This window comes from Salvia hispanica, chromosome 6 (genome assembly GCF_029641045.1).
Source record: "Salvia hispanica isolate PSC_SH4W2 chromosome 6, Shi_PSC_v1, whole genome shotgun sequence".
Lineage (NCBI taxonomy): Eukaryota > Viridiplantae > Streptophyta > Magnoliopsida > Lamiales > Lamiaceae > Salvia > Salvia hispanica.
The window spans coordinates 23389402-23413899 of record NC_142697.1 but is presented as its reverse complement, the minus strand read 5'-3'; the positions used below and the strand labels follow the sequence as shown (position 1 = coordinate 23413899).

Below are 24498 nucleotides of genomic sequence, written 5' to 3'. Positions count from 1 at the left end.
GTATTATTCGCAAAGAAGTTGCTTAAGTGTGCAGGAAAAGGGTCCAAGTCAGTAGGAGAAGGTTCGGACAACTCAGGTGAAAAGAGCGCTAGAAGGGTGCAATACTGACCATAATGCATGCCAGAAAGAAAGCTCGAGATGGAGAAGAAGGATTGCTTGGATGATCAACCACAAATAAGGGCAAAGGAGTCATTTCGCGAAGGAAGTCTACCCTAAAAGTAAGGGCAAGCCTCCCTATAAAAGGAGCCACTTGGAGAGAGAGAAAGAGTTCGGCCACTACACTTAGTTAGAATTCTCTCTCGGAAAAGATCATTTTCCTTTAGCATTGTCCACATCTTCTCATTCCTCGCCACAGCCATGGTCGCCTGAAGTTCCAGACGTCCACCAGAGTATCACCGTCCATCGTTCCAGCCAGTTCATTTCGTAGTAGTAGCAGTTTCATCGTCCGGAGTGGCAAAACATCTTTAATCGCTTTCTTAGTTTAAATCTTTACTCGCTTTCTTTCATTGGATCTGTTGCATAACTTAACTCTTGTTATCTTTTGAAGTATTTTGTTGAGATCCAAACGCTTTTAGTAATGGAGTTTGTTTTATGCATCTCTTTTGGTTCGAATCTGTTTCATTCTACCAATGTAGCTTAGATCTAGTTATCGCATTTATTTTCTAAGTGTTTAAACATGTTTTCGTTTGAGTAAGCTAGATCTGGGTTTGTTAACTGGAATTTCGAGTTTCTTTGTTTCGATTTAAGGTTTTGTGCATGAGTTTTTCATTTTACGTTACTGTCGCCACATTGCATGTTAGTCAGTAGGAGTAATCTGGAATTATTAGTTGTTAATCTTTGAGTTTAAGCTTTTAATTTATGGATCTTATGTTTGAAGCTGTAAATCCGAGTTCATCCATAGAGTTTGTGTTCATTTAAATTTTATGCATACTTGTTGAAGAAGAAAACATCACAATCCACTTTTTTTAGGACCACTTTTACTTTTTAGTTACTTTTTGCTTTTGTCCTTTACTTTCGAGTAGGTACCCTCCAGGCTTGTAGAGTAGCCACCCAACCACAACATACTCTTTGTTATTTCATATTGCCTTTTATAGTAACCGTTTTACTTTCCACATGTCTCCAAAACACCTTGTCCCCCATTCTCACGTACACAACCACATGTCGATCACTTTCACGCCCACCAGTCAGTAGAGTACTGATGGAGCTGGCAGCGGAAGCGGGTGCATAAGACAAATCACATAATTATCAGATCTATTTAGCAGATTATTTAGACAAAAGCTATTCGCGCAAATTTCACATGTATCATGCTCATAACTTGAATCAATCATGTTTTAGAATATAGAAACCTAAAACATGCTTTTCTACGGAGCAGGAAAAATACCTTGTTTAATTCTCCAAAGAATTGAAGATGGCTAGCGACTTCTCCACGTGATGCTTTGAGTACTAGACCACAAATCTTCTCTCTGGTTCCCGAACTGTACTCTAATATCAGTGTGGGCTGATCTTACTAGAATACTAGGACTTAAATAAAGAAGACAGAAGAAATCCTTTTTGAAACAGGAGAGGAATTCGAAAATTCCTACAGCTTGTGAGAGCTGAAATTTTCGAAAATTTTAGCAAATAAAATTGTGTTATTTCTGTCTCCTTTATTCTCCTATTTATATTAAGTTCCTTTTGGGCCCAGACAGGGATCTATGGAAGGCTTTGGATATGGGCTCATCCAATTTACTTTTACTAATTAAATTGAACCCACAATTTAATATAAGTTATAATTGGAATATTACGAGCAGCCACTACAGAAGTAATATTGAACTCTCCCCATCCAAATCCGAAATTACAAGTAATCCGGGTTTCCGTTTATCTTTCATTTCCCGCGCTTAAGATTAAAATGTCCATTAATTAATTAATGTCTGCTATTGACTTAATTAATTAACTTCTTATTAATTCCAAGAGTGGACTCAGCATGAAACACTTATTTATTATTCATAGAGTAATCAAACTCCAACTAGCTAGGTTCCGAATAATAAAACCTTGTTTCGCGCTCCTCTTGAGGACATTATCAAACGAGACTCAGCTCGTGCACGATTTAATATAATAGCAATCCTAGCACCGCTAGATATCGATCACCACTGCCCAATATATCAGGATAATTGGGTTACGAAAAACCCGCACCATTTGATAAGTCAAAGCAATGCATAATCAATACCGTATGCTCAATGCTAACCTACATTGATTAAGAAATAAATATTTATCAAGACCTCGCCTTTCAGTAGATAGCCCAAGGCAAGTCTTGCTGTTAGATCCGTTCAGTGCTATACCACACCAATGTCATCTTATTTCAGTAAGGCTTAGAAATATACGGACTGACATTGCAACCTTTCTCGATGGGTAGTCTAATTCCATCTAGGTTGTGAAATTCATATTTTTCTTTGTTTAGAACTGACCGTATTACCTTAAAGTGGACGACGCCCACAACCGGTCTACTAAAACAAAGACTTAGACTTTGTTAAGTTAACTTATACATTTAAACATGCATTAACATCCATTAAATGTAAAACATAACAACATTATGACAAAAATAATCTGTTTTATTCATTGGAAAATAAAATAAGAGTTTTACAGTATTCAATCACTCGAAACGTGATTTCTAGTATACAAACTCTAACAATCTCCCACTTATACTCAAAACACTTTCGAGTATACAAAATGTGCTAACGTCTAAATCTCCCACTTATACTGAAAGCGGATTGAGGTCTTGAATTAGTCGAACTCCCATTCCTTCAACATGGCTTTCATACGGCTTTACCGCTAACGCCTTCGTGAAAGGATCTGCCAGGTTGTTTTCTGACTCAATCTTGACCACTTGTATGTCTCCTCTCTGCACTATATCTCGAATGATATGATACTTCCTCTCTATGTGCTTGCTCGCCTTATGAGCCCGTGGTTCTCTCGAATTTGCCACAGCACCGGAATTGTCACAATAAACGGTGATGCTCTTGGGCATATTCGAAACCACACCTAAGTCCAGAAGGAAATTCTTAAGCCAAACAGCCTCTTTTGCAGCCTCCGAAGCGGCCACATATTCGGCTTCCATGGTAGAGTCTGCAATGCATTTCTGCTTTACACTCTTCCAAATTACGGCTCCACCTCCTAAGGTAAACACATATCCGGAAGTTGATTTTCTCGAATCTAGATCAGCCTGAAAGTCTGAATCTGTATATCCTAAAGGACAGAGCTCGGCTGCATTGTAAACTAGAACATAGTCCTTAGTCCGATTAAGGTACTTGAGTATGTTCTTTACGGCAGTCCAATGTCCTTGGCCGGGATTTGATTGATATCTTGCTACCATGCCAACAGCAAAGCAGATATCGGGTCTAGTACAAAGCATAGCATACATGAGACTACCAACTGCCGAGGCATATGGTATTCTTCTCATCTCTGCTATCTCAGATGCTGTCTTAGGACACATCTCTTGAGACAACTGGATGCCATGTCTAAAAGGTAGGAAACCTTTCTTGGCATCTTGCATGCTAAAGCGTCTAAGTACCGTTTCGATGTAAGATTCTTGGGATAAGCACAACATTTTCTTACCTCGGTTCCTAAGAACCTTGATACCGAGAATGTGTCCCGCATCACCCATATCTTTCATCTCGAACTGGCTGGACAACCAAGTTCGCACTGATGACAACATCTTTTTATTGTTTCCAATTAGAAGAATGTCATCTACATACAAAACTAAGAACACAACATTTCCTTTTTCAACCTTCTTATACACGCAGCTTTCATTAGGGCATTTTTCGAATCCAAACTTTTGAACAGTTTGATCGAAACACTGGTTCCATGATCTAGATGCTTGCTTGAGACCATAAATGGCCTTCTTAAGCTTCCAAACCATGTGTTCCTTGCCCTTCACTACATAGCCTTCGGGTTGTTCCATGTAGATGGTCTCCTCAAGACTCCCGTTTAGAAACGCAGTCTTAACGTCCATCTGCCATACTTCCCAATCCATGTAAGCTGCTATAGACAAAAGTATACGGATCGATTTGAGTATGGCCACTGGGGAGAAGGTCTCATCGTAATCGATACCTTCCTTTTGGGTATACCCCTTAGCCACTAGTCTTGCCTTGAAGACTTTAACTCGTCCATCGGGTCCACGTTTACGTTTGTATATCCACTTGCTCCCAATGGCAGTACAGCCTTCGGGTAGGACAGACAAATCGTAGACGTCTTTGTCTAACATAGATTGTAGTTCCGAATCCATTGCTTTCACCCATTCGCAATGATCGACATCAGCCTGCGCCTCTGCAAAATTCCAGGGATCCAGTACATTGCTGTCCGAGGAGTGATCCATACACTCACCCAAACCAATGTATCTATCGGGCTCATGAGAGACCCTCCCACTGCGGCGCGGCACTACAATATCTGGAGTATTAGTTGAAGTTTCTGGAATTGTTGTTACACTTGGTAATTGTTCTTGGTTAATGGAAGTTGAAACTTGAGTTAGCTCTTCTAGAGCAATCTCACTGCTGGACTTATGATTCATTACATAGTCTTCCTCTAAGAATGTGGCATGAGTGCTCACAATCACTTTCTGATCTCTGAGACTATAGAATTCATAAGCTTTCGTTCCTCTAGGGTATCCTATAAACACGCAAACCTCAGTCCTTGATTCCAGCTTAGTTGGATCCTTTTCCAATACATGAGCCGGACACCCCCATACTCTGAGATGTTCTAGATTGGGCTTACGCCCATTCCACAACTCATATGGGGTAGTAGGAACAGATTTAGAAGGTAAGACGTCTAAGAGATAGTTTGCAGAAAGCAAAGCATGACCCCAAAACGAAACAGGTAACCGTGCATAACTCATCATCGATCTGACCATATTTAATAAGGTCCTATTCCTTCTTTCAGCCACGCCATTCTGCTGGGGTGTGCCCGGCGCAGTCGTTTGGGATTCAATCCCAGCTACCGATAAATAGTCCAAAAACTCGGCACTTAGGTATTCGCCTCCGCGATCAGATCGCAGGCATTTGATACTCTTACCATGTTGCGTCTCTACTTTAGCCTTAAACTCCTTGAACTTGTCAAAAGTTTCAGACTTGTAGCGCATCAAATAGATGTATCCGATTTTCGAGTAGTCATCTGTAAAGGTGACGAAATATCGAAAACCGCCCTTTGCCTCGGTTGACATTGGTCCACACACATCAGTATGAATGAGCTCAAGTACTTCTTTGGCCCTATTCCCCTTTGATCTAAAAGATCTCTTAGTCATCTTGCCTTCGAGACAGGACTCACACTTCGAAAACGGTTCCTTCTCAAGACCTTTAATAAGATCTTGATCAACCATCGCATGAATCCTTCTTTCGTTGGCATGACCAAGTCTAAGGTGCCATAAGTACGTTTCATTCATTGAAGTTGAAGGTTCTTTTCTTTTCTTAGAAATTTTCGATGTAGCATTGAGTTCTGATTTACGTTGATTAAATTGTGTAGAAGTGATCGTGTACAGATTGTTTTCCATGATACCGCGACAGATATAAGAACCATCTTTCTTAATAACGCAATTGTCATTAAAAGAAATCGAATATCCATCATAAGACAATTTAGAAACTGAAATTAAATTTCTTCTAAAAGAGGGTATCAACAAAACATTCTTCAAAATCAAAAATCTATCACTAGAAAAACGTAAATAAACGTCTCCCACTGCAACGGCCGCCACTTTCGTAGCGTCGCCCAGCTGGACCTCTATCTCACGATCATGTAGCCGTCTTGTCACCTGCATCAAGTCAGGATCAAAACATATATGATCAGTTGCTCCAGTATCAATAACCCAAGTATGAGTAGATGTCAAAGCCAAACATGACTCGACTACTAGAGCATGGTGCATACCTGTAGCCTTGCCCTTTTTAGGACAATCTGGCTTCCAATGACCTTTCTCTCCACACTTGAAGCATTTTCCAGTTTGCTTCTTGTCACCCCGCTGTTTCTTCTTTCCCTTAGCATTGTTGACTGCTACTTGGTTCGGTGCCTTTTTCTTTCCTCTTCTAGCCTTAGAGCCAGAGGAATTAGGCGCGATACTCATCATAGCTACTTTAGCTTGAACCATAAGGTCCTCCGCCGACTGAAGTTCAGTCAGCAACTCTGCTAAAGTATAATTCCGTTTGTTCATCTCAAAGTTGAGCTTGAACTGCTGGAAGCTAGGGGGAAGACTCTGAAGGATTATAGTAACCTGGGACTCGGGATCGATCGTCCCTCCCAATACCTCAATCTGGTTGAGGTGACTCATCATCTCGAGGACGTGTTGCCTCACAGACGAGCCTTCCTTCATAGACTTCGTCATGATACTCCGAAAGGCTTGAGACTTAGCCGTTCGATTCTGAGTACCAAAAAGATTTGCGAGATTTGTCATGATCTCGGCGGCAGTTTCCATGGCAGAATGCTGATGCTTGAGTACTGATGACATAGAAGCCAACATGTAGCACTTAGCCATCTCATTCGCCTTATGCCACCGTCTATGCGCATCTCGCAATGCTTGGCTGGCACTAGCAGCCGGGACAGCTGGGCGTGGAGTAGTGAGTACGAACTTGTACTCTTCTGCTGTGAGAACGATATCCAAGTTTTGTTTCCATTCGATGTAATTTTGGCCTTCGAGTTTGTTTTCTTTGAGAATGGCAGAAAGAGGATTAAAAGACATCTTGACGAATTTTATTGCACTGCAAACAGAAGATTTTACTATTTGTCATAAACTTATGTAAGGAAATTGAGTAGATTAACCATAAAACTTTTCAAAATCTTACAACAGCCAAATTAATAAATTGTACCCTCCTCTGGAGGTAAATACGCATTAAAATTTTGACAATTTTACTGGTCACAGCACCGACGCATCAATATCTTCCTCCTCTGGAGGTCAACACGCCTAATGTTGCCTAAGCATGACCATCAGATTTAGCATTACAGAATTTTATTTCTACAACACACTCCCATAACAATGTTTATGTGCTGATAATAAAACCAAGCTATCTCATAAATTCTGATTGAACCCTGAAACTTGTAATTCCTTAGGATTATTGTCCCTACTCTGTAGGTGGCGATAATATTAGGAATCACTTTCTAGTTCATTCTATTTATTATTTGAGAAGTCCGCCCTTATGAACTTACTGTTTTCGTAGGATTATTGTCCCTACTCTGTAGGTGGCGATAATATTAGAAAATCAGCTTCACAAAATTTGGCAGTCCAACCGATGGAGACCATATATAAACATTTAGTTCATAATTATCGCTTAGATATTTTAGTTATGGTTTTTCATTAATTATCCTTTAGCCTTAAGGCAGATTAAGACTAATTAAATTCTGTTGGCATTTAATTGACTGGATAATTAAATCTTTCATTATCTTTAGTATCTTAGTTTAGGAATTATTATTCTAGAATTTAATTCTTATTCATGTCATACTATAAGATATATCTAAAATAAAGTACATTATTTATAATCTTAATTAGACATGAAAAATTAAATTCATATAATTTCCAAGTTCAAGATTAGGAAGATGATTAATTATATTATTTAATGTAATCTTACATATATCTTATCTTATTATAGATTCAAGATATATTATATATTTAGGAAACTATTAAATTATTCTTATCTATATCATCTAGGATATAAAATATTCATAGATATAGAAAATAATCCAAATATTCCTAAAATCTAGGGAAATCTTCCCAAAATATTTTATTTCATTAAATAATATTATTTTTAATGATATCTATTAATTAATAAATTAAATAATCATTAAAATAATCTTTCGTCGATATCTAGTGATTCGAGGTTCGCACGAATCAACACGACGAAGATTTGAAGACTCCCACCGGAGACGCTCGCCGGAGCGGCAAGTTCGCCGCCCGACCGCCGCCGGCAGGCCGCGCCCGAAGGCGCGCGCTTCCTCCTTCCCTCGCGGCGAGCGTATGCCGCGACTCCCTCCGTCTTGCCGAGCATCCCGCGGCCACTGACCGCCATGCTCCGGCGAGCTCCCACTCAACCGACGGCCTCGCGCGAACCAGCAGCTGCGGCGCTAGGCGCAGCTGCTCTCGGTCGTGCATCGCCGGTGACGGGCGACTAGGGTTAGGGATTCTAGGGTTAGGGTTTATCCGGTAGAGCTTCGGCACCTCGGTGGTTCTCGGACGAGCCACCGTGCCTCATCTCCTCTCCAGCGACGAAGTCGATTCCGGCCTGGGCATGCGGTCGAGACCGGCGGCGCGCACGAGCCCTTGCTCGTCAGCGCGTCGCCGCTTGATCGTATCCCTTCGGCTCCTTTTTCTGTCGCGTCGAGTTCAATCGGGGCCGGCTAGGGTTTGCACGGGTTTCGCCGGCGGCGCGCGCGAGCCCTTGCTCGCCGGCGCGTCGCCCGATGCCCGACACCCTCGGCTCCCACTCAATTCGACAACCCTACTTCGATTGCACGTAGTGCGATTCGTCCTGGCGCAAGCGCCGACGAATCGCACATCTCGTACGTTCGAATAATTCAAGTTCTATGATTCGAATGTTCTTGAGTTCAACATGCATAAACATAAATAATAAAACAAGAACACGCTTCGTAATCAAATAAGACATGCATACATGAATTTCGCGAAATTTAAATCCAAATAATCAGAGCCAAAGACTGGCTCTGATACCAATTGATGGAGCTGGCAGCGGAAGCGGGTGCATAAGACAAATCACATAATTATCAGATCTATTTAGCAGATTATTTAGACAAAAGCTATTCGCGCAAATTTCACATGTATCATGCTCATAACTTGAATCAATCATGTTTTAGAATATAGAAACCTAAAACATGCTTTTCTACGGAGCAGGAAAAATACCTTGTTTAATTCTCCAAAGAATTGAAGATGGCTAGCGACTTCTCCACGTGATGCTTTGAGTACTAGACCACAAATCTTCTCTCTGGTTCCCGAACTGTACTCTAATATCAGTGTGGGCTGATCTTACTAGAATACTAGGACTTAAATAAAGAAGACAGAAGAAATCCTTTTTGAAACAGGAGAGGAATTCGAAAATTCCTACAGCTTGTGAGAGCTGAAATTTTCGAAAATTTTAGCAAATAAAATTGTGTTATTTCTGTCTCCTTTATTCTCCTATTTATATTAAGTTCCTTTTGGGCCCAGACAGGGATCTATGGAAGGCTTTGGATATGGGCTCATCCAATTTACTTTTACTAATTAAATTGAACCCACAATTTAATATAAGTTATAATTGGAATATTACGAGCAGCCACTACAGAAGTAATATTGAACTCTCCCCATCCAAATCCGAAATTACAAGTAATCCGGGTTTCCGTTTATCTTTCATTTCCCGCGCTTAAGATTAAAATGTCCATTAATTAATTAATGTCTGCTATTGACTTAATTAATTAACTTCTTATTAATTCCAAGAGTGGACTCAGCATGAAACACTTATTTATTATTCATAGAGTAATCAAACTCCAACTAGCTAGGTTCCGAATAATAAAACCTTGTTTCGCGCTCCTCTTGAGGACATTATCAAACGAGACTCAGCTCGTGCACGATTTAATATAATAGCAATCCTAGCACCGCTAGATATCGATCACCACTGCCCAATATATCAGGATAATTGGGTTACGAAAAACCCGCACCATTTGATAAGTCAAAGCAATGCATAATCAATACCGTATGCTCAATGCTAACCTACATTGATTAAGAAATAAATATTTATCAAGACCTCGCCTTTCAGTAGATAGCCCAAGGCAAGTCTTGCTGTTAGATCCGTTCAGTGCTATACCACACCAATGTCATCTTATTTCAGTAAGGCTTAGAAATATACGGACTGACATTGCAACCTTTCTCGATGGGTAGTCTAATTCCATCTAGGTTGTGAAATTCATATTTTTCTTTGTTTAGAACTGACCGTATTACCTTAAAGTGGACGACGCCCACAACCGGTCTACTAAAACAAAGACTTAGACTTTGTTAAGTTAACTTATACATTTAAACATGCATTAACATCCATTAAATGTAAAACATAACAACATTATGACAAAAATAATCTGTTTTATTCATTGGAAAATAAAATAAGAGTTTTACAGTATTCAATCACTCGAAACGTGATTTCTAGTATACAAACTCTAACAAGTACCACATTTAATTCTTGTCTAGGTAGAGTCTCAACCCAAAGCGTGGTACCTAACCAAACCCTTCCAGATTATCACCACGATTATCCTAACGTGTCCATCTCTGTGGGATTCGACCCTTACCTCCACTATACTAGCCAGTAAAAGTGGGTTGAGGAATTTTATTGATACCAGGTTCATGTTGTCGTGCCAATGACTCAGCTAAATTGGAATTTTCATCCTGATCAGTTGGATACACTCTTGCATTAACACAACACCGAAAACCCTGCTCTTTCATTAAGTTAAAATCAAAGATTAAAACTATGCATATTTTTTATACTGTAACCAATTCAAACAAAAATTATTCAAATAAAATATAGTAAATCACAATTAAAAGTATCTGAATTAATATAAATATTAAAATAAGTAATATTACCTATTTTTGGAGAGTGAGGGTGTAAAAATGGCCTTTAGACTTTTATGGGTGTTTTTATCCGAAAATTTGATCAAAAAGTAAAAAGCATCTGAAACGAACAATTGGTGTATAATATAGTGACTGCAAATAATATTTTGCAAGTATAGGAACCGTAAATATTCCTCATACTGAAAATATAGACCTAAAAATGTTATTCACTCTAAAAAAAATTAAATAAAGGATTTGTAAATAAATTGCCATTGATAAAAATTACGAAATTGCCATTGATATGATGTAGTATTACGTTTGTCAACAGCTTCCCCTCCATATATACACCAACCGCACTGCATATACCCTCTCCTCTCTCTCATCTCTCAAACTCGTCTCTTTCTCTCTTGGTTCAGAAAAGACGAAGAAAACACTCTGAAATATTTCTAATCAAATTACATATTTACATATACGTCTGCATACGTGCAAATTGTGCATACATTGTTTCGCGCGAAGCTGGGATTAACTGTCTTCTGCTTCTTCATACGCCCAATGTAAAATAATTCTCCAACTTTTGCAATGCTGATTTTCTGAATTGTTGCCTTTCGTATGATTCAAGTAACGTGTCTGAAGCTTTGTGAAATTTTTGGGTTACTTTGCAGGATTTTTTTGATGATAGGATAATTTGGCGGTGATCACCGTAGAGGTATGGATTGAGGCTGGTCAATTTATGTTAATTACCGAATGGCGGTGCTTACTGGATCTAATTATCGACGCTTCTTCATGTAATTAAGTTTAGTAGTTTCATAATTACTTATCCGCAGGGTTTGTTGGATCGCAAAATTCTTTCCAATTTGAGTAAATAAAGCGTGATTGTTGAAGATTTTTTACAATTAGAGAGCAGCGATAGTTAGCGGATTGGGATGAAGAGGTCTAGAGATGATGTGTTCTTGACTTCTCAAATCAAGCAACCCGCCTTTTCTCCTGGCGTCGAGCAGTACGATTTTTTTTGGAAATTTTGTTTTGTTTGTTTGTTAGAATTTGATGCTTTATCTTTATTTTGCGCCAGCAGTGGTTTCTTGACTTGGTAATTATTGCTGCAAAGAACTTATCTTTATGCTATTTAGAATTGCTCATCATTGAGTTGCATGTGTTCTGCTGCCATTCTCTCCCAAATTTCACTACTTTTGGTTGCTTTCATGTTTCGTTTTAGGTCATCTATAGCTGGAGAGATAAGAACCTGGTTATTGTGTTTCTTCATTCTTTCGTGGTTGATGGTCTGTTGATATGATAATTCATAAAGAAAATTGAAAATACAATTGATTTTTCTGATCAACCTCAACTTTGTGGCACCTGTTGTGATTTCATTTGTTGATCACAGATTATAGTTACAAGTTTATAGTAAAAGCTATCAACATATAGACGGATCGAGGATTCTATGAAATTTGATTTTGTTGGCCTAATTGGCTAATTAGATCCTTATGTTTTGAAGTCTACTTAAAGATGAATATTTTACTTATTTATGTGCCTTTTGTGATGAGAAATTTGTATTACGGGTCAATGGAAGTTGCCTTTAAGTCTTTTTCAGCATTAGGGATTAAAGATAGTCATGTCCTATTACTTATCTGAAATTTGCATTCTGTTCGGTTGATGAAGATCTGGGCAAGTCCAATTGTCAACTGCAAGCAGCGCCCAGGGGCTGACAACAACGGATGCCTTTTCATATCTCAAATACATAAAGGAGGTTTTTCAAGACAACAAGGATAAATATGGAGAATTTCTTGATGTCATGAGAGACTTTAAATCTCAAAGGTGGTAGCCCGTTTTTCGCTCTTTTTATTTATCGCAATAACAAACTTGCAGTTCCCTGTTAAAAAGTTTGCACACTCTCCGTGTGGATTTTGCAGAATTGATACATCCGATGTCATATTGAGAGTGAAAGAGTTATTTAAAGGTAACCGGGACCTCATTTTGGGTTTCAATACCTTTTTGCCTAAGGGACATGAGATCATCCTCCCACCAGAGGATGAACCATATCTTAAAAAGAAGCCTATAAACTTTGACGAAGCAATCAGTTTTGTTACCAAAATCAAGGTATGGCCACTAAAGAACAATGTCCCCTTTCCCCCTGATCTCAATTCTTTATCGCATGCCATGTCCACCAATGGACTGACTTTAAAATAATTGCAGACTAGATTCCGAGGTAAAGATCATGTGTACAAAGCTTTCCTTGGGACTTTGAATATGTGCAGAAAGGAAGATAAGTCTTTGACAGAGGTTTATCAAGAGGTAGGCTAATGTTATTTCACATTCTTGAGTATTTGTTTCAGTACTACGAACGAACTAATGTTTTTTTTGTAGGTTTCTGTTCTTTTTCAGGGCCACGATGACCTTCTTGTCGATTTTACTCATTTCCTACCTGATACTTCGAGTGCGCCCTCTGTTCACAATGCACAGTCTGGTAGGAACCACAACCTACTTGGAGATGATAGAGGCTCTCTGATGACCATAACAAGGCCTGCACGTGTTGAAAAGGTAGTTTGATTTGAGTGCATTTGATGTTATTGTTCTTAATGTTAATTTTGCTATGCTTCTGCTACTTGTTTCAGAAGCCTGCAGTTTGTGATGGGCTTGTCAATCATTATGACCTCGAACAGTTCGAAAAGGACAAGGAAAAGGGAGAAGACAGACTAAAAAATGAGTGGGAACATGATGAGAGCTTAGGTCACAGAAGAAAATCTTCTCGCCGAGATGATTGTGCCATTAACCAGTTTCCCCGAGGTAGGAAAGATGCTGCGAGCATTATCTGCAAGCTCAGAACCAACTTTTTGTTAATTTATGTCACGTAGATAGTTATGAGTCTAGTATTAAATGGTTATAACGAACTCATTCATACTTCCACATTCATTTATCATAACCACCATTAATCAATGTTTTCAAATTCCTATATTCTATTTTTTTCTTGCATTGATTGTAAAAATATCATATTTTGTCCAATTCCCTGTTGGAACCCTATTGGGAGTTTCATTTAATAAGTTTTATATCAAAAATGAACTTTCTATTCTGGAAATCTCCTGCAATATTAGATGCAGTATATACGGACGCTAGGTTAAATGATTAGCAACTTGGCTAAAATTCATTTTAAATATCTAGGAAAAGCTAATTTTAGCTTGGATTTTTTGCAGGGATGCTGGAAATGGAGGCAGAATTCCGTGATAAAGTGAAAGATCGATTACGTGATACTGATATTGCTGAGAAATTTTTAGACTGCATTCGCTCCTTTAAAAGCAAGATTGCCACTGCAGCTCAGTTCCGGATACTGGTAATCTTTCTTCTCTTAGCCACCTTCTTTAGCTCCCTCTGCATCTTGATATCCCTACTTTCTAATTTTCTGGTGCTGCTTGTGAACTACGACAATGTAACAGTATCTTATGATGATTAAATAATATCAGTCTTAGAACACTACACTGTTTTGTACTCTTGGTCGATGTCAGTCACATTGTTAACTCCACAACAACAATTGTCCATATCTCTAGTTGCTAAATATTGCTGAGCAAAGTGAATGGACTCACTTTTTTATGTTATACTCCATATCTATTGCCTCCTGCGCTGACTAATTTGGATGGGAAATTTTTTATGTCAGGTGAGTAGCTTGCTTGGAACAGATACATATGTTACAGAGGCATGTGACAATTTTGTAACTTACGTTGAGAGGAATGGTAATCATTTATTATGTTTGCTTGCCAATAGTAATTTCACTTTTCTCTTGCTATTGGTTGTGGTCAAGTAGTGGAGTTAACCGCACTACATCTTATTGTTTGTCATACTTGTAAGTTTGCTTTTTAAAAACTATATTAACTTATATTGGAAAAAAAATCAGAAAGGAATGTAAATGTGTTTGAGAATAATATGTAAAAAACCAACAACGTTGTCTGATTTCAGCTTCAGGAAGCTTGCAGAACTCTAAACAAGTTTTTAGATTTTTAAAGCACGAAAGAGATGGAGATGATCATGACTGGGAAGACCGAGAGAAAAGAAAAGATTATGAAATTAGAGAAAGGGATAGATGTGATAGAGGTCTTGCCTCAAACACTAAAGATGTCAAGCTACCTTCTTATGCAAGTAAAGAGAAGTTTATGTCAAAACCCATTCAAGATCTCGATCTCTCTAATTGTGAGAGCTGCACTCCTAGTTATAAACTTCTTCCAGAAAATGTAGGTAACTGAATTTACTTCATATTTGAGTATTCTACGTATTTCACTAATCCATTGAGACTTCAATAAGGCAGTTTCCAGTTCCAACAGCGAGCTGGAGAACAAAGATTGGTGATGAAGTACTGAATGACCGTTGGGTATCCGTCACTTCAGGAAGTGAAGATTACTCATTCAAACATATGCAGAAAAATCAGTATGAAGAAATCTTATCCCGATGTGAGGATGATAGGTAAAATGCCTCGAAACTCTGTCTGTGGTTCATTGCTTGCTGAATGTACATCCATCTGTCGTATGTCTGATGGTTCGACCTTCTCCGGTATTAGTTAGTCAGTTGAGCCTCAAATTTATTTACCCTAATTATATTGTCCACGTGGAATGGCTATAGGCAGTGAGAACAGTTTAATGCTATTTGAAGCTTCTCCATCCTTTCCCTTTTATTCAAGGAGGAGATTGAATGGGTGATTTATGATGTCTAGACACTTAGTGATCTTATTGTGTTTCCAGGTTTGAACTCGACATGTTGTTGGATTCGGTAAATGCAACAGCCAAGCGTGTTGAAGAACTCTTAGACAGTATGAATGCTCATACAAATAAAATGGAAAGTTCAGTTTGTATTGAATATCGCCTGTCAGGTATAGTATGTTTCTAGTGATTTCGTCATAGTATATATACTGGTTGAAATATTTAATGGTTTTACCCTCCGTTTTTCCTTCCAGCAATTCACCTGCGATGTATTGAACGTTTATACGGTGACCATGGGCTAGATGTAATGGATGTATTAAAGAAAAATGCACCTCTAGCCCTGCCAGTTATTTTAACCCGGTTGAAGCAGAAACAAGAAGAATGGGCAAGCTGTCATGCTGATTTTAACAAAGTTTGGGCTGAAATTTGTTCTAAGAACTACCATAAGTCACTTGATTACAGGAGCTTCTACTTCAAACAGCAGGATACAAAGAACTTGACCGCCAAAGGTACTAGGATAATGTTATTTAGGATAATGTTATTTGGCTTGGTACCTTCTTAAATCATGATAAGGCTATGTTTCTCTGCATTGTAGTATTTTTATTGAAGGATTAGTACTCATATAATCACAAGGCACAAATTTAGGTACGAGAGATCACACATATAAAGATTATTGTCTATGTGTAGCCTAGAAAAAGCATCTGTTTTTGTTTTCTCTTGCAATGTGTGTGCACAAGAAATTTTTTAGACTGGCTTGCTATGAACATTTGCTCCTTATAAATGTGGTTCGTGAAATGTGGGTGTGTGGGTGGCTCTAGTTTGTGAGGGGATGTAGATTGGCTCAATGGAGAAAAATATACACTTGAAAAATAAAAAATGTGCTCTCTGCAAACCTGGCTAAATGTGTGACTAGGGGTCCATGAAACTTTCTGAAAATTGTGTCAAGTTTACACATGCAACATCTGCTAGATGCAAGCTTTTCCACACAAAATTTAGGGATGGCCTGCTTTGGTGCTTCTTGTTTGGGCAATTTTGAAGTATGTCTGCTCTGGCATCCTTTGTGCATATTTGTTTGTGGCTTCTTCTGTTTGAGTCTTATATGTAAGTGCTAGAGTTTCTTCTTGGTCACTTGATACTTTGTCCAGTTGTACTTTCTAGCTGTCATATGTTCTTACTGGAGTTTAATGGTTCATTGTTGGCAGAAGATTTGGTTTATGTTAATGTTGCTTGGTCCTATATGACGATATATATTGCAAAATGCCAGTCCCAACTGCACAAATTTATCACTATTTCCCCTTTTTGACCTTTGATATTTATTATTTCACCGGTTTCCAGTGCATTTACGCACTATAAATTTTGTCGTCTTCAGAGTAGTTGTAATTTAAGTTCCCCCTTTGGTCTTCGTTTTCATCGCCTTTCTTTTCCGCTTCTCCACCGCCGCCCGTTATCTCTCTCGCTTCTCTTTTTTTCTCGCTTGAATTTTCCCGTGGGTTCACTTCTCATCCATTCCTCCGTATATATGGTCATGCGGAACGCACTTGCCATTGATTTCTCAGAGTCAGGTATCTATGGTATTTACTTATTCCCAATTTCATTCCATATTGGCTTTCTATGATTTTAATAATTGAATTCATAGAAACGTAATGTTTTACCATTTTCATAGATAAAGTTCCTTTTTTGAGTTATCAGAAGTATACACAGTTCATCTGTGCTCCTGAGTTGCAATATTTGTGAAAGAGAAATCAAACAAAGAAAACTGGTTGTGCTCCTCCATATTTGATGAAACCCCCTTATCTGTGTTATTTTGATATTTATGTTGTAATATGGCTGTAACTTGTTTGTGGCGTTACAAATTTCTAGCTATTGCTTCCATGTCATGTGCGGTTCAGGTAGATTTTGCGGAGTAATCATTATAATCAGAATTTTTCATGACTTGACATGTAACCACTGAAATTGAAATGAAAAGGGACAGCTGCATAAATGATGCCTATTAACCTTCTTTTCTGTCAGAAAGTTTACTATGAATTTAATTTTAGATTTATGGAGTTAACTAGATATGAAATCTAGTTCCGCTGTCATAAATATACTTGCTACAAAATTCAGATTCAAAGAGTATGTTTAAAAAAGTTGTAGTTATTTCTCTGTTTAAATGAAGAATTCTGACTTTTGGTTGCATATTGCTGCACCTGAGTAACATCATTTTCATTTTGTTGGTAAAAGGATCATATGATATGTGGACACTGAGAAACTCGTTTAAATCTCTCTGGCATAGCTAATCAGTCATTCTCGGCACACTGTATATTCTCTTTTTACTTGGGTGATTTTGGCCGCCTTGATACTTTTTTTTATGTACGGTATAATTGTTTGTTTGGTATGAAGTGACATTATTGGTTTCTTATATGCTTTCTTTTATAATTTAATAATCAAGTAAAATATCTATATATATGGAAGGTCAATGTTATCTCATGTTAGCTCTCGGCCAATTGCAGCGACACATGAGCTCTAGAGCTATCTTCTGAATCATCTTATTTCAAGCATGAATAATTAATTATCCACATATTGCTCTAAATAGTTATATTTATATATCCTCTCACTAAAATGGCAATTGATAATAGGTTTTTTTCTGACAATGTATTTTTTTTGTTATTTCTTCTATTCAGCATTGTTAGCTGATATCAAAGAGATGAGCGAAAAAAATCAGACTGAAGATGAAATGGTCCTCTCTATTATTGCTGCTGCGTATACACAGCCCACTAAACCTGATATGGAGTTCGATTATCCTGATCTGGATATCCAAGATGATATATATCAGCTTGTGAAATATTCTTGCAAAGAAGTTTGTACACCTGAACAACGTGACAAAGTCATGAAGATCTGGACAGCCTTCATTGAGCCTTTGCTTTGTGTTCCTTCCCGTCCTCCCAGTGCAGAGGACGAAAAATATGTTGTTAAGGCTAACAATCATACAAAGCAAAACTTGAACCAAATTGGTCCCGAGAATAGAAGTACTGCCGATGAGGTTGCTTACTACGAACCTGCAGAAATATCAAAAGGTGGTCAACCAGAGAATTCCTTTTGCAGCGGGGTGCAAGACACACACAATACTAATGGGGATATTAGTGATGATTCTCATGGTGCATATAAATTTGCCAGTAAGAGTGGTATATTATGCAAGGCATCTCCAGTTTCTCTGCAAGAAAATGACATGAATGTGGAAACATTGAAGGGTGAGTAGTGAGTTCTATCATTTATAATATTGACAATAGGGGTGTATTAGGGTCCTCACAGCTCTTTAGTACTCCCTCCGTCCCAAGTTAAGCGAGTCATATTCCTTTTTGGGATGTCCCACTATAACTGAGTCATTTCCTCTTTTAGCAAAAAATCCCCTCTTTGACTTTATTATCCACCTGCTTTATTCTCACTTTACTTCTCTACTTTTCTCTCTCTCATACTTGATTCTCTGTACTCTAACTCTTTAAATATAAATTCCTTAAATCCCGTGCCCAAAAGAAGTGCTTCGCTTATCTTGGGACGGAGCCACAAATCATAGCCCTTGGATCCTTGGATTTGATGGTTGTGATAAGCTACATTATTAGACTAACATGCTACATTATTAGTCAAGCTACATTATTAGACTGATAATCTACATTATTAGATTACACGTGGCATTAATCTAACCGTTAAGATCACAAGATCCAATAGACTACAAGTGTTTCGATTTTGAACAATATTTACCATATGGATATGAATACATCCCATTGACAATATCCCACATCTAGTCCCCCTTACAATTCTACAGTAGAATTATGGACATCTATTAATTGTTTGATGTGTTGCTCATTTATCAAAAGCCGGCCATGCAAATGCAGATCGTGGGGTAGCAGTGTCTCCTAGTCGAGAAATCCAGGTATATTGAACTTTTCGGGTGATATTTTCTTGTTGAAGTTTACTGTCTGACATCTTCTATCCAATTGAACATTTTCTTTACAGTTTAACATATATGCTTAAGGTAGGTTTCGGGTTTCCTGAGCTTTTGAAAGATGCCACAGATGTGCATTTGAGCGAGGTGGCTAGTTAATGTTAAAAGAATTAATGAGCTAGTACATGTGTACATGCTGATGCCTCGTACTATTTAATTGTTGGCTATTGAGGAGTTTGTGATATTTTCCTATCAGAATATATTGCTTCAACAACTCCATTCAGTGCTGTCCTATAGATGTCAAAAAAAACATTTGAGGCCTATACATGCTGTAGTTTAACTTTCTTGAATAAACGTCTTTACATGGATCATTATCTGATATAAATATTATTTTTCTCATATATCTTCTGATTCTTGCAGAATGATGCCATCACAAAACTCACTTCATGTTCAACTGCGATGGATGTGGAAGAGGTCAAGGTTCAGAAGCATCACGAAGAAAATGAAAGTAGCAGTAAAGGTGAGCGGGAAGAGGGCGAATTATCTCCCAATGGAATTTTAGAGGAGAACGTGTTTGCCAACACCAAAGTGGAGCAGACTCTCTGCAAAAGTGATCCTAATGCTATGGAAATGGGAGCAGCAGTAGAAATGTGTATCAAGGAAGCTGGAGAAGAAACTGATGCTAATGCTGATAATGAAGGCGAGGAAAGTACTCGGGTCTCATCAAAAAGTGAACATGGCAATGATTCAAGAAGTGAGTCTGCAAATGGAGAAGAGTCCTCTCCTGAAGAACCTGATAATGATGCAGACCATGATAAGAAAGCTGAGAGTGATGGCATGGAGGCAGACTGTATGGAAGATGTCAATGACACTGAAGGAGCAATACCCATACCTGATAATCTTTTATGGGCAAAGCCTATCAGAGTGTACATCCCTAGTGCATTAAAATGCAAAGAAAAGTATTCTCATGTCTTCTATGGAAATGATTCGCTCTATTTGTTTTTCAGGCTTCATCAGGTAAAGAGTATATGTGGTTGTAGTGCAGTCATCAAATTTCATCCTCTTAACTCGCTATCCATGCTTTTACAGATATTGTATGAAAGAATGCAGACTGCCAAGTTGCACTCTTCATCTCCTGACAATAAATGGAGGGTTTCAAATGATGGGAATTCGGAGGATTCGTATGCTAGGTAGTTTACCTTGATCTTCTACTTGCTCTCCTTTTCTCTGGATGAAGCTCATATGAACATTAATAGTAAACTCAACATATTTTGCAACAGATTTAAGGATGCGCTACACAGTTTGCTAAGTGGATCCTCTGATAACGCGAAGTTTGAGGATGACTGTCGAGCTCTAGTTGGTTCTCAATCCTACATCCTTTTTACGATGGACAAGCTGATACATAAACTTGTCAAACAGGTTATTGCCATTAGATTTTTTCCCCCTTCCACTACATTTTTTAATAGAGTTTGCAGCTTCTGACCAAGATATTGGTCCCTGTAATTTCTGCAGCTACAATTCATTGCAACTGAGGAGACAGAAAATAAACTCCTCCAACTCTATTTCTATGAAAAAACAAGAAGTCCCGAATCATTTTCTGATGCAGTGTACTATAACAATGCCCAATTTCTTTTTCCAGATGATAACTTGTACCGAATGGAGTTTGTAAGTACCTCCTCCTAATCGCTCTTTGTTTCAACATTGGAAAGTTTGTGAAAATCATCTTGTTCAAATATATATTGACTACGAGGCCCAATTTGAACTTCTACAGTTGCCTGGCTCAATGCGTTTGACCATACAGTTGATGAAAAATGAGCTCTATAAACTCGACCCAGCAGCCAACTCCATAGACCCCAAATTCATGTCTTACTTGAACGATGAATTCCTGGCCATTCCCGAAAGTAACAAAAATCCCGGGGTATTCTTGAAGAGGTATTGCTGATTTTCTAAGCCATTCCTTCCAAAAAATATTAATCCCAGCTAAACTTACAGGAACAAAAAGCTATACTCAAGCGGAGACGAATATTCTGATACGTGCAAAGCCATGGAAGGACTTTTATTTCAAAATGGTGTAGAGATGAGGGTGAACTGTAGCTCATTGAAGGTGATTTTCCATTCCTTGTGCTGCACATACATTACTATACCTATTCCTCTCTTTTACCGACTCCTTTATTTGGCTGGTTTGTAGGTCTCATACGTTTTGGGCACGGAAGATTTCTTGTATCGGCCAAAGAAGAGGAGGAAGGCTCTGTATGGACATGAGCAGTTGCCAATGCAAGGAGAAACGATGCAAGTTGATGCTTAGAAGTAGTCAGTCACCATTCACCAACAACAAGTGGGCTAAACTTCCCTGTAAGTGTAGCAGAATGCAGTGAGACTGAGCTCTTCAATTAATAAAGGTGAATTGATGAAAACTCGAGTTATTTAAAATAAAGAATATTTATCCTTTCGCATCTGTGTTTACTATACTTTTAATGAAGTCAATAAACTGTTTTTACTTCACTACATTTCCATATTTATGGTTGCTTATATTTAGCCTTCCAAAATCTATTGGATTTCTCTATTGTGCTTGAGAATTGGGTCATTTTTGGTTTTTGGGTCATTAAACTATGTTTGCTAAAACTAGAATTGGGTCATTTTTGGTTTTTTCGTTAACTTCAGATATTGACTGATATCATAAACTATGTTTGATTGTGCCAATTACTCAACCCGATCCGACGTTGGTTTTTTCCAGTGTAATTTTAACTTTTGTGGCCTCTTTAAAATCCTATGCGGAAATGCCGGAATATTAAACAAAACGATATCGTAACACATTGTTGTTATTGTTCACAAAATAACTGGAATCAAAATTCGGGGTTATTGTTCATCTTTACCAAGTCACTCATCCTCCCACACCCAATTCTATTATATAAAACAAAAAACACAAATATGTTAGGGGTCCAATTAGCAATCTACATTACATTTCAATATCTTTGACTTTATAATTACAAATAATTGTAGTTGAAATAAATAATAAACTGTTACTTCTAGACACTTGTAATATAGGCCATCGCTTTAATGTTGTTGTTGTGATGTTCGTAGACCAAAACTATTAGCCTTGCAATTTCAAATTCTACACTAGTATAAAAAAATACTCATGTTTGTAAACCAATTATTGGTATTAGTTTCATTGCAAAATCTCACTCAGAATTTGTGGTGTTATTGCTCAATAAGAAACAATTAAAGATTGTATCTTTCGTCCATTATGTAATGAGTAATGACACATCACACATGAACTGAATACTTGGGCAGTAAAATTTCATTATAAGCAAGAGTGTGGAGAAAATTAGGCAGCCAAACACTCCAATTAAAACCTAATCACACATTGATTTAAACCATTGCAATGAAAAGCAAAGCATAACCTAACTACCAAGTTTAGCCACTTCACTCTCTAACACACGATTCACAGTTTCAACCACTAGTTTGCAAGCTTCATCGCCATCAGATCCATCTGCTTCACTAAATTCATTGGTATTAACATCATCATCTTTATTACTCATCTTGATCCTTTCATCTCCACTTTCTTCTACACAAAATCCCTCTGTAGTTTCTACTGCTTCAGCTTCCAATCCACCATCAAATACACCTTCCTCATCATTTCTCCCACACAGATTCTCATCATTCTCACCTGTTGAATGTGTGTTCTCACCATTGAACTCTGTCTCATTTTCAGACACATTCTCAACAACCTCCTCACCAGCATCGTCTCCTCGCCCTCCCTGCCTTTCCAGCAACATCAGCCTCCTTCTCAGATCACCCATCTCCCCCTCCATCAAGAACAGCCTCTCCTTGAGATTCAAATTCTCCTCCTCCAGCTGTGCAATGTGACTATCTTGATCATCGACCCGATTTTCTAAAATATTGTGATGCTCCATCCCACCAACAGCATTGCCACTATTTGGATCATAGAGCATCTCAAACCTACTCAAATCATGGTCTAGCCTCCTCTCTACCTCAACATGCTCTTCCATGTCGCTCTCACTCGACCCGCCCCCATCTTCCTCCTCGTCTTCATTCCCGAGAGATCTCAGCCTTATCAACCCCTTCATCGAGCCATAGCCATCCACGCCCCACTCCTCCTTCGCCATGTTCCCCAAAACTTCAGTGGAAGGGGACAAGATTGGGGTCGGCAAAACAGACGGAGTAGCCGGGAATGGAGAAACCACCGGTGCTATCCCACCGCTTTTCTTCGCTCTAATCAGAAAGGAAGTGGTGTTCCTAGGTGCAAATGGGGCGGACCTGCCACCGTTACCAGCCATATTCTTGTTCGACTTCTTTTTTGTGAAAGTTTTTCGTGTCTTCAGCCAATTCTGATGTTGCAGCTCATTCAATGTGGGAGGGTTATAATTCCTAAAATTCGAACTCCCACCACCGCCGCCTCCAATTCCACCGGAGCTTGCTAACGACTGCTGCTCCATCCTCCATTTATCATTCGGTTTATGTACCCTTTTCCCCTTCCAATTGCGCCGATGAACTAACGGATTGCTGAAGGCCGGAGGGGGAGGTTTCATGGCGTCGGAGCTCAGATTGGGGTTTGGAAACTGCTGCGGCTGCCCCCACATCCCGTAGCTCCGATTCATCGGAACAATTGGCGGCTGAAAATTAAACGAATCAGTTTGTTTCGAAATGAGTGGAACGAATGTGTAGGGTTTATTAAAGTTGAATTCGGTTACCTGCGGCATATTCAACATATTCCGATTCATATTCATCAGCTGCTGCTGGTTCATCATTCCTGCTTGGTCGTTCATTTCAATCGATCGATTCAACTTTTCTTATCAAAAAATTGATTGTAGAAATCGGGGAACAGATCAGAAACTATAATTTCGATCGAGTTAATATATGATATATTTGTCACTAACACATGTAAAATTCCAGATTCTTTCGAAGGTCGAGGAACCCCAAGAAATGTAAAACTAGAAAAATAACAGAGGTTGGGAATCAGAAATTGCAGGATCCGGGAATACAGCTTCGAGATTTTTCTTAAAAAAAAAACTGTATTCGTGAAAATAGAAATTCAACACTAAATAGCTGAGACGGTTTGTCGATTAAACGAATTCCATACAAGAAATCGCTCGCGAGAATTCAATCTTCACGTTTCTAAAATTTGGGAATTTGGTAACTTTTATGAAAGAATATTAAGAGGTGCCTGCAGTTTTTATAGCGGTTCACCAAGGCAATCAACGGTTGAAGATCTGTTGGGTAGACAACGGCTGAGATTGAAGACGCGTGTCGAATTTGACTGGCTGTCAGAGGAGAATGAGTCGGTTCCGGTTTCCCTCCCAAAATTCCCAACTTAATTAATTTTTGTTAATGTGCAAATCATAGTTACTTAATATGAG

The 24498-nt window shown here is 38.5% G+C and overlaps 2 protein-coding genes across 6 annotated transcripts; one reads left to right on the top strand and one right to left on the bottom strand.

The window, feature by feature from the left end:
* Positions 1-10889: 10889 nt before the first annotated feature.
* On the top strand, positions 10890-21622 carry LOC125205305 (paired amphipathic helix protein Sin3-like 3). 5 transcript variants are annotated; one of them, XR_007173736.2, is made up of 23 exons: positions 10890-11079; positions 11188-11231; positions 11350-11522; positions 12182-12337; positions 12433-12619; positions 12716-12814; positions 12887-13060; positions 13135-13306; positions 13711-13847; positions 14169-14244; positions 14468-14739; positions 14814-14968; positions 15244-15371; positions 15456-15710; positions 17862-18428; positions 19053-19108; positions 19541-20137; positions 20210-20310; positions 20401-20539; positions 20633-20785; positions 20892-21038; positions 21113-21224; positions 21309-21622. XR_007173736.2 is itself a non-coding variant. In XM_048104151.2 (23 exons), the coding sequence occupies exons 3-23, from the start codon at positions 11449-11451 to the stop codon at positions 21423-21425; spliced, it is 3885 nt and encodes a 1294-aa protein (XP_047960108.1). In that variant the 5' UTR covers positions 10890-11079; positions 11188-11231; positions 11350-11448; the 3' UTR covers positions 21426-21622. The 5 variants fall into 5 exon arrangements, 4 of the variants coding, with proteins under 4 accessions (XP_047960108.1, XP_088916776.1, XP_047960109.1 ...); XM_048104151.2 differs by having other exon boundaries at positions 13138-13306; positions 20892-21052; XM_089060650.1 differs by having other exon boundaries at positions 14474-14739; positions 20892-21052.
* A 769-nt stretch (positions 21623-22391) lies between these two features.
* On the bottom strand, positions 22392-24278 carry LOC125206402 (uncharacterized). Its single transcript, XM_089060078.1, has 2 exons — positions 23833-24278; positions 22392-23754 (listed from the first exon to the last, which is right to left on the bottom strand). The coding sequence occupies exons 1-2, from the start codon at positions 23905-23907 to the stop codon at positions 22522-22524; spliced, it is 1308 nt and encodes a 435-aa protein (XP_088916204.1). The 5' UTR covers positions 23908-24278; the 3' UTR covers positions 22392-22521.
* Positions 24279-24498: the final 220 nt, after the last annotated feature.